The sequence below is a fragment of the Dicentrarchus labrax genome, unplaced genomic scaffold (assembly GCF_905237075.1).
Source record: "Dicentrarchus labrax unplaced genomic scaffold, dlabrax2021, whole genome shotgun sequence".
NCBI lineage: Eukaryota > Metazoa > Chordata > Actinopteri > Moronidae > Dicentrarchus > Dicentrarchus labrax.
Window position 1 is genome coordinate 20634405 of NW_026136721.1, and position 18948 is coordinate 20653352.

The 18948-nt window shown below is 39.9% G+C and overlaps 1 protein-coding gene across 4 annotated transcripts in view; it reads left to right on the forward strand.

Annotated features, from left to right (window-relative positions):
* Positions 1 to 17839, forward strand: part of plppr2b (phospholipid phosphatase related 2b) — a 49026-nt gene extending 31187 nt beyond the window's left edge. For 2 of the 4 annotated variants that reach the window (XM_051383872.1, XM_051383874.1), the window contains 5 exons: positions 10889 to 11009; positions 11459 to 11709; positions 13071 to 13247; positions 14517 to 14647; positions 15732 to 17839. In XM_051383872.1, the coding sequence (XP_051239832.1) occupies positions 10889 to 11009; positions 11459 to 11709; positions 13071 to 13247; positions 14517 to 14647; positions 15732 to 15840 (789 nt within the window). In that variant the 3' untranslated portion in view covers positions 15841 to 17839. Of the gene's footprint in view, positions 1 to 10888; positions 11010 to 11458; positions 11710 to 13070; positions 13248 to 14516; positions 14664 to 15731 lie in introns of all 4 variants that reach the window. The other 2 variants (XM_051383873.1, XM_051383875.1) reach the window with 1 other exon arrangement.
* The last annotated feature ends 1109 nt before the right edge of the window (positions 17840 to 18948 follow it).

Here is an 18948-nt window from a genome sequence, read left to right on the forward strand (position 1 = left end):
GACCGGTTTATTTAAAGGAAATTTTACTGACCAAAAGTGACCAAAGTACAGTAGAAAAGTTTGTTATTGTGAGATCACTCCAAACAGGAAAACAGGACAAAAACAGCTAGACAGGCAAATGGTCCTAACAGGCATGTAGGGAATAGGATGGTTGGCCACTAAGGCACAAGACTACAGGAAACAGAGGAAAAGAGGCTGGTGTATATATTCCAGGAGCTGATAAAGCAGGGTGCAGAATACAGTGTTTTTGGCCGATTTACCTCAGATTTATCCCTCTTGACAATCGGAGGAGAAATCTGGTCGAGGACCTTATACAACCTGTGTTGACCTCATCTTCCCAACCATTTTCTCAGATTCATTTAATCCTCTACTTTTGTTTTTGTCTTACTGCAAAACATGAACATTACTAAAGCAGGTTTATGCCATTCTCCACTTTGTTTACATCTGCTTCCCCATGAGATTACGTGAGATGGTGCGTTGCTCCTTCTGGCATGATAATCTTAATAACATCTTGAAGTGTGTGTATGTTTGAGATTAGATGTGAAGTTTCTCCTTATGTGTGTGATGCAACCCAATTGGTTAGGATTTTAAAACCCTTGTAGTCTGAGCCCAGCTTCAGGGAAATGGGGGGCAGATGTGTGTATACAGGTGGAGATCCAGTGACTTGGGATCAGCATGAGGAAGGCAACAGCTGGAGGGTGAGAGTCTGGATCCACAGGGGAAGACAGTGGCAGGAAATGCTAATTATATCATGTTTTAAGTTAGCTCACTGTGAGAGGATTCTCACATGAGAATTTTAGAAATGTGACTCTCATGATTGCTGGCATAAATGTATTATTATTCTAAATTAACTGAATACCCATGCTAACAATGGTGGTACAATTGATGTTGCCATCACCATGTGTTTTTCCTTCCATATCCTCCTCTTCTTTGTGTATGTGCAAAAGAGAGACAGAAAGTCAGAGACCGAAAGACAGGCAGACAGACAGATCAGTGCGTCAGCAGTCGTGCCTATGAGACAGAGCAGTGACAAAAGGGCAGGGATAATAAGGGATAATCACAGCTTTATCCGTCTCTGCCAATCACACTGGCTAGAGGATTGAGAGATGAAGACAGCAGGCCATGTAGCCCCATGTCGATGCGCCTGACCAGCTATCCGCTCCCACTGTGATAGCCTGTAAGACATGCTCTAACCCATAGATGAGAACCCTAATCCAGCAATACACTCACACTCTCACTCTGGTAGATTAGCTATAAGGTCTCGTCCCACACTGATCCAGGATCCCTCTGTTTCTTCTTAACAGGGAGAGGCAGTTTGAAAGCGACTCAACTTATAGGAAGAAAAGGAGAATATGAGGAGGTGGAGAGATATGAGGACTGAGCAGGATAAGGACAGCGAGGGAGAGACTGTAGGAAAAAGAGGAAAATGCAAAGAGACAAGCAAAGAAAGTGAGAGAGCGTGGAGGAGAGAAGACTAACGGGGTCATACCTCAAACCACCACTAAACCCTTACTGAGTACAAACAGGATTTGAATATTGAGAGAGGGAGAGAAAGAAAGCAAGATGGAGGCAAGAAAGGACAATTTATATTTGAATCAGGGAAGAAAAATGAGAAATAAAGAGAGAGATGTTTCTGGTAGCCTAGTTTCTCCTCCACAAAGACCTGGGAAAGCTGCCCGGCAATGATCGAAACAGAATAAAAGCAGGGTGAGATAGAGAGAGAAGGAGATGGATGGAAAGAGTGTGGGTGATGATGAAGCTGAAGCAGCTAAATTGTCATGGTTACCATCGCTGGTGTGTGAGAAGGCTGCCTGCGTATGTGTGTGTGTGTGTGTGTGTCTAAAGTAGAGCACTGGGCTTGCAATGTCAACAAATGTCATGTGATATTTGCAGAAGCTTTATGTAGACTTGGTGTAATCCTCATGAAGGTTTTTGTGTTTCTTTCCACAATAACTACTAAAGAGCTGCTTTTAGCCGGCATCATTTTTAGACGGTGCGTGGGTGTAAAGGACTTCCATTGAAACACACATTATATATCCATAAAGACAGAGATTAGGAATTTAAACATTGCACCAGATATGATTCACTATATAGCAGTGTGTGGTTTTAATGCGTAGCTCAATTGAGTGTTTTCTCACAATATCCCTGAGCTGTTAATGATGAACAAAAAAATCACAAACACATCTGTAAAAAAATGCACGGATACACTAGCGTAAATTTTCACACTCCCCCTTAAGCTTAAGATGCTTTTTATATGTTGTGACATCAAACTGGTATTTAATGCTGCATCACTTGTTCCTATTCTGATTGCTGTTAGCATTACTCATAGTATACAGACAGAGTGGAAATGTGCATCTCTGTATTTTCCACGTATACATACATACCTGTATGTGCAGTAAACATGAATATGTGTTGATGTTTTTATATTTTGAACCCACTTGTGTATTTCTCTGTGGAGGAGCTGTAAATTGAAAGTGATGGTTGAACGAGTATCCAGGTTACATCTTTTGTTAAAATAAAATCCACCAGGTTACAGTTCCTGTCTGTACAGTCAGCTCATCATTAGATCCCCGTTGACTGCTCTGTTGTCTCACTACGCATTCTTGGAAAAGGTTTTCAACTGACTGTATTTTTCTGAAGTGCCCCCATGTGTTGTGATTCACTTTTCAACCTTTTCTTTTGTCACGTTTTTTTCTTTTTCTTTTTGATTCTCACAGTCAACTTCCGTCAAGCAAGACTGTGCACTTCCTCACACACACTCCCTACACACACACACAGTTTAGAGTTAACATCCTACAATCGACTGTCACCTTGTCACAATAGGTAGAAAATCAAAGAAATCCAATTAAGACTCACTCAACCTCCAGAGTCTTTCCCATCAAAATCTCCCACAGATACGTTCATGTGCTCTTCTCCATGCCACCTCTGTTCCCGCAGACATCCTTTCAACTTATGAGTTGCTACCCTCTTGACAAAAAAGTCTTAATAACAGCATATACAGTACAGACACACACACACACACACACACACACACACACACACACACTCAACAAATGAGGCAATGTGATCTCTGCTCTCTGAGGCAGGAGAAGTTCCTGTCAGTCATTCTTCATCTCCCTCTTCATCTGCCATTTTCTTATTCTCTTTTTTTTTGTCATTTACATCAGCAACTCCATTTTTTCTCTCATACTCTATTCCCTTTTCCCTGTCATCTCTCTGTCTTCTCATCCCTTTCTCTCTCTCTCTCTTTAGGTGTTTTGCGCACAAACGTCTGCCTGTATCTTAATCATAAGACCTCCTCTGACTAGTTGAGATCTCTCTTTATCCCTCTGACTTGCCTTGGATAAAATAAATGCGGCCTAAAAAAACATAGCACTTCCCGAACAAAGTCAACATCTGCTCAAAACTAATTGGCTGCCAAGTGTTTTTCACCTTGTTCCAGATGATTTCCAGTAGAAAAGTTTAAGAAATTAAAGTTTGAAAGTTAAAGGACCACTGTAGGATTCAGTGGCATCTAGCGGTAACATTGCAGATTGCAAAAACATGAAAGGCCCTTTCTACAGTGTTTGGTTTGTCCGAGCTAAAGGGGCTACTGTTGAAACATGATGGGTCAACATGGCGGCATCTGTGGAAGAGGACTCCCTCTGTGGATATAAAAGGCTCATTTGCAGTTAACAAAAACACAAAGATTCTTATTTTCAGGTAATTATACACTAATGAAAACATACCTATGAATATTATATTCCATTTCTACCCCTTACACACTGGACCTTTAACATTAACCCCCCTTGTCTCACATACCTGCACTTAGATATTAGATATTAAACATATTTCCTTGTCTTGCATAATTCTCATTCTCATCTTGAAACTTTTGCTTTGAATCAATTGTAAAGTCTTACTCGGAGTGAAGTGCCTTTGTATCAACCAGGAGCTGTCAACGCTGACATATCAGTGTTTTAGTTCACAATCTGGTGACTCATATGTTTTGTGTTTTTATCAGGGAATTCAAACAGCGATCGTGACCCTTTTTGAGTGTGTAACTATTTTCGAAAAAGCTCTGGTTTGGAATGAAAGACTTGAGGGCGGCTGTATGATTGTTAGTTGTCTTTTAAATCAACCCTCTGAAGAACGGCAGCTCTGAATGAAATGGTTTGATGACATACAGAGGGATAGCAGCAGACGCCTGAATATGGATAGGAGGGTATATTTGGTTGTGAGGTACATGTGGGCTACATGCTGGCAGTGACACACTGACAGTCCCCATCTGCACTACACAGAACCTCAAAAAAATCTACTGAATTTAAAAATTACGCTAGAATTTCCCTCACCATGCTCCCCTCCATTAGAGGCAGACTGATGCAGTGGAAAATCTTTTGTGTTTTGTATTTCAGGATTGCTGAATGTCAGTCCATCTCATCTTCTTCCTCGCCAGTGTGGCTTGTCTCCCAGTCTGTCTCCCTTTTTGTCCTATCCTGTTATACTTTTCCTCCTTTCCCCACACATACACACAAACTCATCCATACACATATCATTTATTTATTGTCTTCTTACCTTTTTTCCATTAACTTTCAATTACAGTGCACATGACCCTTTGTTTGTGTGTCAGACCTTTCTTTGCTTTGTGTTTCTCAGCCAGGCGTGATGTTGTGGGTGGTATTCAATTTGCGTAATTTCACTTCTTTTTGTTGTGCATGTCTGTGGGTGTATCCTTGCGCTTGTGTATTTGTTATTGTTTAAAAACAATGATGATAAGAAGACAGTAGAATCTATGGATTGCAGTTACTATGTGGCCGATGTCAAATGGGAACTCCAGAGTCAGGTGATAATTATTCTGCGGGTTTGTCACCACGAGCAGCACCTTTCACATTGTGACATGATAATGATTAGTGCGGCTTTGAAGACACAGTGTGACACATTTAGATATATTCCCATCATGCCACAAACTGATTTACTTCACTCAGTAAGAATGATGCTTTGTAAAAGCAAGAGCACTTTCCAGTGACACATTGGTAAGATTTCTATTCAAGAGTGAAAAGAATAGGAATCCTATCCCAGATGTTATTTGTTTGTCTGTTAAACTTTTTTAAGATGGTAGCATAAACAATATGAGCAATATGAGCTTCCAGTGCAGCCTTCATTCTGTCTGTTGACTGTTTACCACAGAAAATGTATCACAGAGCTGCCATGAAAACATCTGTTAAATATGCCGGCTTTGTACTAGCATTCAGTAAAAACCTAGAGTTTGTAGCTTTTTTGTAGTCTTTGCATGAATGTGAGACTTCTGAATTAGAAGTTGTTGGATAGAACCAAGGTTACTTCAAAGCCTACTGCTATCACTATAGTTTATATTTCTCTCTATTACAGACCTTTTATTATGATTAAAATGGATGCTCAGGGAGGCATCAGGAATCAACCTTTCAGTGAGATCAGGATGAAAAGGGTTTAGTATTGACACTAGATACTTTTGAATACATGGCTGTGGGAGAAATAACAACTCAGTGGGAGTCCATCATCATCAAAAGTTGATGTGAACACATTAGCTTGGGAGTAGTTGAAAAAAGTAATTGAGCAGATGATAAAGGAGTGGACATGGCAAGCACTTCCCTAATGGGGATGTAGACTTTATTCTTCCTCACAGTGAGAGAACATGTTAGATAAGAAGTAATACGACCATTTATTGTCTGGTGTGATTATCTGTACTTGCCGCTTTATAAGATACAACACAAGTGATGAACAGCACTACTGTCACATCCAAAATTACCAATTCTTTCAAATGTAAACCCTGAAAATGCATGTTTCAACAAGTCAGAGCCAGCACCAGGAGCTCCCATATTATTTACAAATGTGCAGATGTGCAGATGTCAAAGGTCTCTCCCTCTCTGTTCCTACATGCCCTTCAGTCTCTCTGAATTTGATTACTTTGGTTTGATGTTGCCTGTAAGGAATCCTCAAGGAACTCAGACTCCATGCTGTTGAAAATACGATGTGAAAAGAATGGAAGAAAGCTCGTTCTTGTACATTTGTTATTGCAACTTGAGAATCTAGTCGAAAGCAATGTATAGAGATGAATTGAGTCATCAACCCCTTTTCCAAACAGTTAATGTTGTCAGATTGTTTCTACCTCTGTATGAGAAGAAGAAGAAGTGTGTTGAATTACCATATAAACATTGATTGGTGAGTGGTAATAATTTAAATACAAATCAGAATTATCAGTAAAATATGAATAAGCTTTCAATCACAGTTTATTTCAATTACAATTATTTCAGAAAGAAACCTGTTACCTAATTTTTTGAAGAAATTAGTAGAATGAAGCAGGTGTTGGCAGATTAGAGGAAGTTTTGTTGGTTCTTTCACATAAATCAGAATGAAGCTGTTTAGTTGATGAACTTTAGAATAGATTTAGCCGCAGATTTAGATATTACTATTTGTTTCCTTTCTTTTTTTCAGTTTTCAACATCACTAATTTTATGTTTTTGTTCACTGTATGTGAAAGGGCTGCAGCTAGTTAGTACTTGTGTGTGTTTATTATTCTGTGGCTGCAGCAGCTGTGTTGGTTTCACATCCTGCTGCCCTGCAGAGATGTCTTCCTTTTTCAGTTATTATATACATCTTCCTCTTCCTGTAATGCACACAACTTAAATTGGCAAACTCCCTCAGGTTGCTATAAAAACAAACCTTGTTTTGGCCACACTGCATGGACAGCTGTTGAAGCCAATTTGTCAAGTTCAGAATTAGCCTTTGATAGTTTTAATTATGTTGCAATCAATTTCTTTTCTTTAATCTGTAATCTCGGTTTCGCAGTGATTAATCGCCAACAATACCATTTACAAGTCTCTTATGCTTTCTGCCCCTTTGACTGCTAGCTGACTATCATCAGTGGCTGTCTCCAATTCTCTTCATCCTCTTTTACTCCCTCACACTCACTTCACAAGAGCATCTCCCAGAAATACATTAAGACAATAAAAGTTTATTCAGAATACTGTTACCAGAGTTTTAACATGAGCCAAGATGAGAGCACACATCAATCTTATGCTAAAGTTAGTCTACATAATTTTCTGTTGTAGAAACACTTTCTTCATGGTGTTTGGATGTTGTCATGCTCTTGTTCCCATGGTGTATAATCACCCCACTGCATATGTTCTGGCACAATTCACAGAAGCTCTGATTCAATTTTATACCACACCTAAATCCAGTTCAAAGAACTGAGGGAAGACTGATTTCCTATGGCCAAAAGCTCTGCCAGGCTTCTCTGAAAAGGAGGACTGTGTTTCAAAACCTACCTTTGTAGTGCTTTCGCAATGGATTGTGCCCATACTTCTAAAGCATTACCACAGACAGGTTTGAGCATTTCCATACACTGATCAGCCATACATTATGACCACATGGGCACCCTGGTGATCATAATGTTATGCAGCCCCATACGCAACAAACTGTGATGCACTGTGTTTTCTGACCCCTTTCTATCAGAACCAGCATGAACATTTTCAGCAGTTTGAGCTACAGTAGCTCGTCTGTTGGTTCAGACCACACGGGCCAGCCTTCACCCCTCATGTGCATCAATGAGCCTTGGCCACCCATGACCCTGTCTCTGGTTCAACGCTTTTCCTTCCTTGGAACACTTTAGATAGGTACTGACCACTGCAGATCGGGAACACCCCACAAGAGCTGCAGTTTTGGAGATGCTCTGACCCAGTCGTCTAGCCATCCCAATTTGGCCTGTGTCAAAGTCGCTCAAATCCTCATGTTGCCCATTTTTCCTGCTTCTAACACATCAACTTTGAGGACAAAAGGTTCACTTGCTGCCTAATATACCCCACCCACTGACAGGTGCCATGATAACAAGATTATCAGTCTTATTCATTTCATCTGTCAGTGCTTATGATGTTATGGCTGATCAGTGTACACTTAAATTGAAAATCATATAGGCCTTCATGTACTAAGTTAGAATCTCTGTCTCTGTAACATAACAGAACGCTTGCACTGTGGGAATGATAGGTGTCACCTCACTCTCTGCAGGAAACGTGAATGAACACAAATTTCTTCCTGAAACCAACATGGTGAAATCTGTAATGCTTATTCTTGAATGGCTGAACACTATGAGCTCCCGCCCAATAGAAGTTGGGGAAAAAAAGAAGGCTGACCCAAGAAAAGGCTTATAAAAGTGATGCTGACTGAGCCTGAGTGCAGGACGTGGATGTGACATTCAGGTTCCAAACAATAAGTTGGGTCTCATGCATTTTAGAGCTGTTGAACGGCTGTCAGCTGCTCTATTGTTGTTATTATTGTATGTTATTATTATTATTGTATGAAAGGTGTAATAGATTAAGAATTTCTTTTTTTTTTGTTTAGCATCAATGTCAACAAACAACGTCATACCCTAACAATCAATAGGTTATATTTAACACTGATTTAACTTTAATATTTAAACCGATAACCATTCGTCTAGTTATTTTTAAGGCTTTTCAGTTGTACTGTTGGTGGGAAGTGGGTGATTTGATTTTGGAGCACCCTGGAGGTAAAAATGTGCTATATATAATCCAGCTGTCTAATCTTTGGTTCCCACCAGCTCTACCAAAGTGCCTGCAGCAAGCTAACAAACCTCCACCAGCTCCAGAGATAATGATTTATGGCTGTCCCAACACACAAACCTCCCTGCAGAAATTACTAGAAAGGAGTCAAACTTTTTTTTGCTCGGTGTGAAGAATATTCAAGCAGGCCCAAGATAAGCTGATTCTTATGTTCATGACATTTTTTATTTTTTGAAGAACGTGAGGCTAACGTGTGATCATGCACATTAAGACTTTGAACATTTAAATTTTTCGTAAAAGAAAAAGTTCTTTCTTCTCTTTTCTTTGAGGGTTGCTACATTTTCACAGTGTTACCTTGATTCATTTGTATTTTGCTACACATTCACCTCAAAGCTATCCAGTAGTTGACCTTATAGGAGACTTGCTCAATGACATCTTGACACTTGTTTAAACAGGTTCAAATGTTACACATTGTCTCTTGTTCTTTACTTATAAAGCCCACTACCAAGCCGTATACCCCTGCAGAATCAAATTAGGCTTGTTCACACAGCTGTTACAATGGAAAGGTTGCAACAAAAATCTATGCCCTGCCTTGCCCTGCTCTCTCTGCTGTTTGTGTGGACTGGCCTGTTGCTGGCCACCAATGCACCATCCCCTTCAAACGGTCAACAATGTAATATTGTTGGTTGCTTCTGTCATGTTCGCCACAGGCTGCAGTTTTTCCATCATGATGCTGCTCTTCCATTAGCAAGGGAATTAATCCTACTACAGGGGGTTTTGAACTGGTTATGAAACAGTCTCAATTTAAAACTGATGCCTCCATATGACCTACATAAGCACAGGAGACCATCAGCGAAATAATTGGCTGTTTCTATGTAGTTATTCTTAATGCTTGCCACAGGCTCTGATTCGGTCAGATTCCTATTGAAATCAAATGAAGAGGCAGCGGAAACACTACCACAGAACGGCCAGTATCAACAACAAGTTCCTTATTGCGGCCTAAGTATACTAGCATTATTGTAGCACAGTTTTTGGAATCAGGTTTGGAAACAGCCTTTACAAACCCATCAAAATTTAGTTTGAAGTATGCTGTCAATATATGTCTGCTGAATCAACTATTATTCGCTGTAAATTGATGCACAGAGTAAAAGTAAATGATTCAACAAACCTGTCAGATTTTCTGGAGTGCAAGAACTTTGTGTTACTGTGAATTTATGCAAAAGCTCAAAGGTGACAATCACAGAGCCATCATATCTTTAAATTACATCTTAAGGAGCCCAGAACCTCTTTCCCCCCCACAAAACATGACTTCAGAGCTGCATAGCTTTGCAGCACTCAGGTCACGACATCCTCCAAAGACATAATTTATGTTGACACACAAGCCCCACGATTCCAACATTGTATTACATTGGCGAGAGAGATAGGAGCTAGAGTGTGCAACATATTTTTCCTGCTCTTGGTTTTTAGTCCATAACATCAGTGCTAGTGTAAACCTCAGTCTTCATCTGTCACACTGAGCACACTGAGCTTTGGTGCATTAGCTTCGTCCCACGCTCCTGGCTCTGGGCCATGAATATTGTATGAGCATGTAACCTACATCTATCCATGCTTCTGTCAGCAGGGGTCCCCCGATCAGACAGGATCACTGTCGGGTGTAATGATGTCCAGGAATGTGCTACATGGTGTTTAGTCAATTCATTCTAATGTCAAAGGAAATCAATGTCCTACTGATATGTCTTAGTTTTTAAACTCTTAAAACTACATCTCAAACGGCTGCCAGAGGCTTGGGGTGTGGGCTCTTTAAATGCGTGTTTAAAATGTGTTAAGGCTATAATAGTAAAAATATAATGGAGGTTTTATTGAGGTGTGATCAGGGTGGGGGTAAAACATTAGCTAATGCATTTCAAATATTTCATGGAAATAGTAAAGATGTGTTTGATTTATGTTATCTGGCAAACCAAATCCTTACTTTTGAGGTGTTTAACATGCATGACATTATAAAGTATAGTCATAGTTTTATGGAGCTGCAGAAAAGAAGAGAAATAGAAAGATAGAAGATCTATGAGACACTGAGGTTGACAAACTCCCACTGATGAGAGTGAGTGAATGGGAGGTGTTAATGTTGGGATTTAGGAAAGCAGCATAAAATCAGCCAAATGGTGAGAGAAATATAAAGCAGGCTGGCCAAGGAAAAATGTAATCTTTGCAAGGCCGAGGGACACTCATGAATAATTTTGCTGCACACCATATTTAACTGACAGAATATTCAGTGAAGATGATCAATCCTTAACCACACAGTTTTAGCTTTCTGTTTGACTAATATGTTTTGTGGTTTCTCCCTGTCTCACTCTGTGTCCCAGATTCTGATCGGGGAAGTGACCAGCTTCTTCGTGAAGACAGAGGGTGCTCAGGAGAAGACCATAGTGACCGCTGATTGCTGTTATTTCAACCCTCTCCTCCGGAGGATCGTACGTTTTCTGGGTCAGTTATCCTAAAGATCAGGGGTTCTTTGGCTTTGACTAAATAGAGCCTCTGTACTCAGGGACCAAGGCTCTTTAAGACTTACACCAGTACTCCTCTGTCATAAGGCCAGAAAGAGCCCTCATCCTTAGTTTAGGTCTCCTGTGTACTCATTTTGCTTGGCCTTCTCTCCATGTTCTGTTCTGTTGATGCTCTGTGATCTTTTTCATCATCTCTGTATTTATCTAAGTTATGAGACTTTTAAAGTGATGGACTGTAGATCTGAAGCATAAAAGCAAAGGCTATGTCCCTCTGGCCTTTCACTCCCACACAGATAGCAGTCAGCGTAACCATTTAATTCCCATTCAAGTGCCTGTTTCTGACTTTTACAAGTCTCATTGATTTACTTATTTTGAGTTTACATACACCTCTCTCTCTCTCAGTTTGTCTCTCTTCTTTTTTTTACACAGGTGTCTACTCCTTCGGCCTCTTCACCACCACCATTTTTGCCAATGCAGGTCAAGTTGTGACAGGAAATCAGACGCCTCATTTCCTGTCTGCATGCAAGCCAAACTACACAGCTCTGGGCTGCCAGTCTCCGCTGCAGTACATCACAGAGCGTCGAGCCTGCACAGGAAACCCATACCTAGTGGTGTCCGCCCGCAAATCTTTCCCCTCCAAAGACGCAGCACTCAGCTTTTATTCAGCCATCTACACAGTGGTAGGGAACTTTCTGGGGACAATGGGGTGAAGGAAGACACACAAGGGTAACTGTGGGATTTGATGATGATGTGTCAAGTAAAAAGAAGAAGAAAAATCAGTTTTGGCAATACTTCATAGTAAGGAACCCTGTATAAAGTGTTAACTAAAATGTTTAATAATAGTTAGTAAACCATCTACTAATGCTGTATAGATCAATTATGATGATATAAATAATAACTTTTGGGTTGTCAGCACAGCACACAACCTGGCAGCCTAAAAGCGTGTCTTATTTTGAATAATTATTTATTTACCCTTAATAAATTAATGTATTGTAATAAATTACAACTTCTCAGTCCTTTATAAAAGTTGCCTTATTAGCAAGTGGTACCAAAGTCTATAACAAACAATATTATAGATACATAATATTATTGGATCCTAAAATGAAGAGAGGACAGAAATGAAACTAGATTCTTCAAAAAGAAGAAAACTATTAAGTGATTTCTCCCAACCCACCGCTACTTTCTTCATAGCTGACTTATTTCTGATTGGTCACTTTATGTAATACTGCTGAATAGCTTACAAATACAAAATCTGCAATTACAATTTAATCTAGAGAAGAACAATACAATACTGAAAGTGACGTGTTAACTGTAACTGTAAATGTAAATGTTATATTCCCATTTTTATTTTTCCCATTTTGATGACCTTTTAAGGCATGTACATACATTAAAATACCAACAATGACAGAAAGCTAAACATAAATGTTATTCATTAAGTTCATATCATCAAAATTAATGGATATCTTGACATTTTTTAAATTAATAATATTTGAACATTTTAAATCATTCTAGAGAATAAACCACATTTTGACTTTACTTACTGAAATAGAAATCTGCTTTAATATGTTACTTTTAAAATAAAATGTGTGTGAAATGTGTGATAGTCATCACCAAGTGACCTCCTGTACTTAGGTATAATGTGTGCATGTACATTATGGACCTCTAAAGTATTGCATTAGTAGAGACATTTACATATGATTCAAGCACTGCTAAAAAAAATACTTTTAATGGAGCGTTTGTTCTCTTTTTAATTACAATGTCATGTTCCTGTCATTTTTTAGAAGCATTCAACCAATCATGGCAGTGTTTTCATGGTGCTTTCTTTTTGTACCCCATTAAACCCTTCAGATGCTCTAAAATCACAGCAGAGTGCGGCCTCTTGTGGCTAATTCAAGCTGTTTTAACCCATTAAGCTACTCTAGCTGAAGCACTGTTTGAATTATCTCAGCTGGCTGATTGAAGATCTGTGGATTCAGCACCAGGTTCAGCTCACTGTGAACAAATAACATGACATTTTATTTGAAATATATATGTCTTCCAGATGTACGTGACCCTGGTGTTCAGGACCAAAGGGACCCGTCTGACTAAGCCCACTCTGTGCCTGGTGCTGCTGTCTCTGGCTGTGCTGGTGGGGGTGTTGAGGGTGACTGAACACAGAAACCACTGGAACGATGTACTGGCTGGGTTTGTTACCGGAGGAGCCATCGCTGCCTTCCTGGTGAGAAGGAGGGAAGGGGCAAGATATGGGGATGGAAAGGAGGGTGAAAGAAGAGATGGGTGAAATTTCAGGTATCAGGAAAAGATGGAGGAGGAGGGTAGAATGACAGGAGGAAAAGACTAGAAGAAAGGATGCCTCGCAAAGGCAGAGAGCAGATATTACAGAAGCAGTGAGGTTGACAGAGTTATGTAACTGATAGGAAGCTTATCATGTCTTCATTATATATCATTTTGGGTTACCCTGATCAATGCCATAGAATAATCTAATAGGCTAAAATACTGCACCACCTTCTTATGATCTTCAGGGAAAGCGTGGGAATACAGTGTCTTCAAATAAATGTGTTCCATAAACTTTCTTGTCCATTTTAACTAGTTTGTTTAAGAAAATAAACTTTATTTTTATTATTTACAGTCCATGGTTAATAGGGATTAAGTATTTACTTTATGTATGTTCATATACTACTGAAATCAATAGGCCTAACAGTACATTAATTTACAATGTAATACATTTAAATACATTACTGATTATGTTTGACTTTTTTTCAGATAAAAGCTGGGGGGAAGTTATTAAAAAAAAAGTTTAATTGTGGCTATCTCTAGTTTTAACTTATATATAGCCTAGCTTTACTTCACTAGCTGTAATGCCGTGTGGCTTTCAGAGCTCAGAGATTTCTAGGTGTTACTGTAGTTTTTCATATTTTTAAAATGGTAAAAATCAACTTCAGATCGTAACTCAACTTTGACCAAATATGTAGGTAGTTACTGTGTTTTAGGAGAGGGGGAGGATTGAATGTTAGTGTGGGTGCAGGAGAGACGGTGGGAGGATGGACTGATGATTTGCTGCAAGCTTGAGGTAAAAGAGCCTGTGTGATAGAGCACAGACACACACTTGTACACCTATAAATGTGAATGGGTTGATCTGAATCTTTACCATAGCACAGTCAAATAATGTCATCTGGTCTTGGACCTCTTGGCCTAAATCAGTCTTCTGGAAAAAGCTCCAGGGTCGGCGTAAACTTTGAGATCAAAGTATTTCCTGTGGTTCATCCCAAAGACTGTAGCTTTCTTTCAGGGCCTCTTCCATATTTCATTCTCTCTCTTTCTTTTATCTCTCTGTCTCTCTCCTTCTCATACTGTAAGTGTCTTAGCCTATCTGTTCCCATGGACACTTGGAGCATTTTTGAACCAGAAAATCTTCCATCTCTGTGGTGCAGCGGAGTGGATCCCTCCCTTCCTTTTTCTTTTACCTCATTGCTCTGCTCTCCATCAGGTGTCATGTGTGATCAACAATTTCCAGCCAACCCAGATTGCAATACCGACTCCTCCACCCCCACAGCGTCAAGAACCCCCCATGGGGCTGCCTCTTCTCAGCCTGCCCCGCGTGGAAAGTCCACTCGAAAAGTTAAGTGGCCTCCAGGTAAGGGATGGGGGAAATCATTATGCAAGACTACAAAATAGTTGAGATAATCAATAGACTGCAAGTGTCCTTTTTTTTGACGGAAAGGTGTCTTTTGGTGAGGCAAATACTTATTGGCAATGCTAGCATCACGGTGGAAATATCTCACGTACTATTGAAAAATTGTGTCATAAAATTTGGTACAGGAGTTCAGGGGTTGTCTCAGGCTGTTTGAGGGGCACGGGCAAAAAATATAAAAAAAAGGGCACCCCAGCACGCAGAAAGTTGTGAAGCATTAATGGTTACACAAATTAGTCAGGGTTAGAATTAGAACGCTAGAGGGCACTTTACTATGTTTTGTCCACTGGAAAGGTACACTAGGGGCACACACATTGGAAGGGCATCCTAGAGGGCACTTTAACATGTTTCATCTACCACAGGGGCATCCAAGAGGGCACTTCTGTTGCATCTCTTTGAGCAGTTGCCCCACCTGCCACCCCCTTGGTCCACTAATGCATATACTCATATCCCCCTTCAGGTTGAATTGTAATTACTTTACTATGGTGATCCTAAAACTTCTAGTGCCATCATCAGGTCAAAATTTCAATTTGGTATATGACCCAAATACCTGTATTAGAGATAATTAGGACATATTAACTTGCTGACACAATAAACTAAGACAGTGAGCAAATATTATACCTGCATGCTGATGTTAGCATATCAAAGCATCTCTGTTCCTGAGTAACACAGCCTCCCAGAGCTGCTAGCAAGGTTGTAGGCTCTTAGTCTTGTTTTTAAATGTGTATGGTGCTATATTTTACCCCTTTTTGTCTTCACTGATAACCTTGGTTGTCTCATTGTATCTGGATGTTTCATAGACACTGATATCTCTGTTGTGTATACTCTATCTCTTGTCTAGACGTCATCATTTTGCATTCTTGTCTCTCGCTGCCTCAGTCAAGTAAAGTTTATCTGCTCTATTCCCTCAAGTTTTCACTTTGCAACTGTTTTGAAAAGTGTTATACTCTTTACTGCTACCTCCCTCTCTACCTCTCCTAATCTTTTCTCTGTACCTTTCCTGCCTGTTAGGCTCCAGGGCTACCGTATTCTGAGATCACATGACCATCAGCCAATCCCGTCCCCCACCCCTCCCGATGTGCTCCTCCCCTCACGGCGGTGCCTCACCAGCGCAGTCTAGACCTGCCCTCTGAATGCCCCCGACCCTGCCCTGCCCACCCCGAAGGACGACATCCTCTCCGACGAGTCAAGTCCACCCAGGTCTGACGGTCCACTCCCGAACTGTCCAATCACAGGAGGCAGAACAGCAACAAGTGCACATGGCGAGCATGGCTGAAACCTGTCATCCGCTAAGGACACAATAGGAGATGGATACATGTCCTTCTGTCCTTTTTGTCCTGTTTGTCCTCCAAGATGGCCTCCTTTTTCTTTCAGGTGTAAAAGAACCAATGAAAGACTCGCCAAAGCCAGAGCTGTTGAAGCAATAATATTTGCTTGTCCTGTTTTCCATAAAGACCCAACAGTGACTCTAAAGACTGTTGGCTGGTGATGACTTGACAAAACACTTGATCAAAACAAAAACCTCGGTGGAGCTGAGCGTTTTTTTTTTTAAATGATCGAAGAAAATCCCAATCACTGGTGGATCGTCCTCAGAAGACCATTTTGTAACACTCAGGACAATACAATGGGAAAATGAACGACATTAAAGACCTTTATGTAATCAAAATGCAGGCACCGTCAAGTATTATGGTAGAGATTTTTTTTGTCTGTCCTCAAAACTAACTAAAGAGACGCTGTCAAAGAGGAAAGCACTTTTGTAAATTATAGCACAGTTGAACCAATTTAGTGTTCAGTAAACTGTGTTGTATCTTATTTGTTTTGGGGAATATGGGTCTGATCTCTTGCTGTATATCGTGTGAAGTGACAGAAGAGATTTCTACACTCTAGAGCTGTGCTTGTGATACCACATTTGTTTTGGGGCATCAGTTAATTCATCCCTGAAGTGAACTGAACTAGATTTTCATCCATCAACTTTTCCAAATATATTTTATCTACTTACTGTTCAGGTGTGTGTTTATAAGTGTCTGTAGATTTTACGTCCATGCTGTGAAGTATTTGGAAAGTTTTATCATTTGACTTACTGCCTATTCCTGTGTGAAGTTCTTTGTTCATGTTTGCACAAAAGTCTCTCTCTTTCCTTTACCCCTTCAACACGTTCATGCCTCCTTTTATTATTTAAATGACTGTATCTAAATGTTCATGTATGCCTTTGCTTTCCAAAATGAACGTTTTATAAGACTAGTATGGCATCAGTTGTTGATGCTACTGTTTATCCATCTGTCCTATTATTTCCAGATTTTTCTGTTTCAGTCCACCATCTTTTTCTCACACTGACTTAAGAAAACCAATGGCACAGACCAGTGTGTAACACAGAGGTAAGACCTCTGAGTTTTGTATAGTTTTGTACAGTATATAGGTTTCTTTACGCAGTATATACTACATTATGTTTAAATCGTGTGAACAATGTGAAGCTACCTGAGGCTGTCTTGCAGGAACATGAGTAGTAGCCTGGTCTTAAGCAGGAATGTAGCGCAGTGGAGAAATGTGTGAAATCTAACAGCATACAGCCGGTGTGTTTGGCTCACAACTTGCTTTGGTTCTGCTCAGTTCAAAAAGACACTGCAGGCGGGTTAGTATACTAGTAGGAGAGTTCGCAATGGGTTATATAAAGAAGACATTGCTATGGTTTTATTAGGTGTGAGTGTACATGTGTGTGTGTGTGTGTGTGTGTGTGTGTGTGTGTGTGTGTGTGTGTGTGTGTGTGTGTGTGCGTGTGTGTGTGCTTATTGGGATTTGTGTGTATGTTTATAATGAGCACATTGTATGGCAGCATAACTGTTAATTTGGCAATCTGTTTTCTTAAGTTAAACTGTCAAAAGTAGCTGCTATAATTACACACTTGTGCTTGTGTGTAACTTCAGGCCTTCAAAGGACCCCTGCCAAGGCGTCCTAACAATGCCTGTTATAGCAGAAGGTTACAGTAAAACTTTTCAGTCAGATTTTTTTTTTTTAAACAACTGAAGAGGTAGAGAACAACATAACTGTCCAAATAATGTTATTTTCATGTTAAAATGTCTCTGTTTTGTATTTATTTACCAAAATAAATTGCAATTACCACACATTGCTGCCTGAATTACATTTTTCACTTGATTTGTTGTAATTCCTTGCACACTTCGGTAAGGATCATGCACAGTACACACACAGTATCCATGAACACTGTACATTTTGGGGGAGTGTATGTGAATTAACTTAAGCTTGACAATCAGTCAGACTAAGAGCAACAGATAGTTTTCATAGCAGACATATTAGGAAAAGCACAGGTGTTACTAATAACATTTAAGTGTCCCAGTAAGCCATGACAGTGTGACAGTGAGCCTGCATGCACAATACCAGGACCCTGAAACCCTGAATTCAGCCATCATTCATTTTATTATTTACTACTGTGCTCTTCCTACTGCGGCATGTCAGAATGTCTCCTGTGGAAAAGACCTGTGTGTGCTGGGAGACCCACATACTTTGGGCTGAGGATGTCTGACTTTGAAGAACTAAAACATTGGAGCTGTTTCACACTACTATACAGTAAATACAAATTGTATAAATCACTCAAAAATCAAGCAGATTTGGTTGAATGACATTTTAAGTATAAATTATTTTGTCACTTTTCCAACGTAAACGCACTAGAATCAGGAACTGGGACACACTAATGGGAAAGTACTGCCCCTTAGTGGCCATTACCCAACTTTTCCTTAGAGATAAATAATGTATAATGTAGTATGTATAATTGTGTTTAATTTGCTCTGACTCAGTTGATTGTCAAGGGGACACATTTGCAGTTAATCCAGTCGTGGAAAGCTCTGTAAAAATGTACTTGTACAACTTTCAACATGGCAGGAGGTTGTGGACTACCTTGAATGAATGAAAACCTGCAGAGATGTTGGGCCAGCTCAGCTCAAAAAGCTGTAGGGGGGTGCTGTGGACACAGGGTGGCAGCGTTTACCATGCTAACCTGAAGACAGGGGGAAACTAAGAAAGAAGCATTCAAAATGCACCAGTATTAAATGAAATGGCACATTATTAGGTATGTAAAAATATGGTAAAACAGAATAGAGCACTTTAAAATGTTGTTCATTTGAGCCCTCCGCTAGCCCACATTAGTCATTAGTCATCAAGCTAATAAATGTAATGAAATGGCACAATAACTTTGAAATGTAAACACAGGATTTCTCTC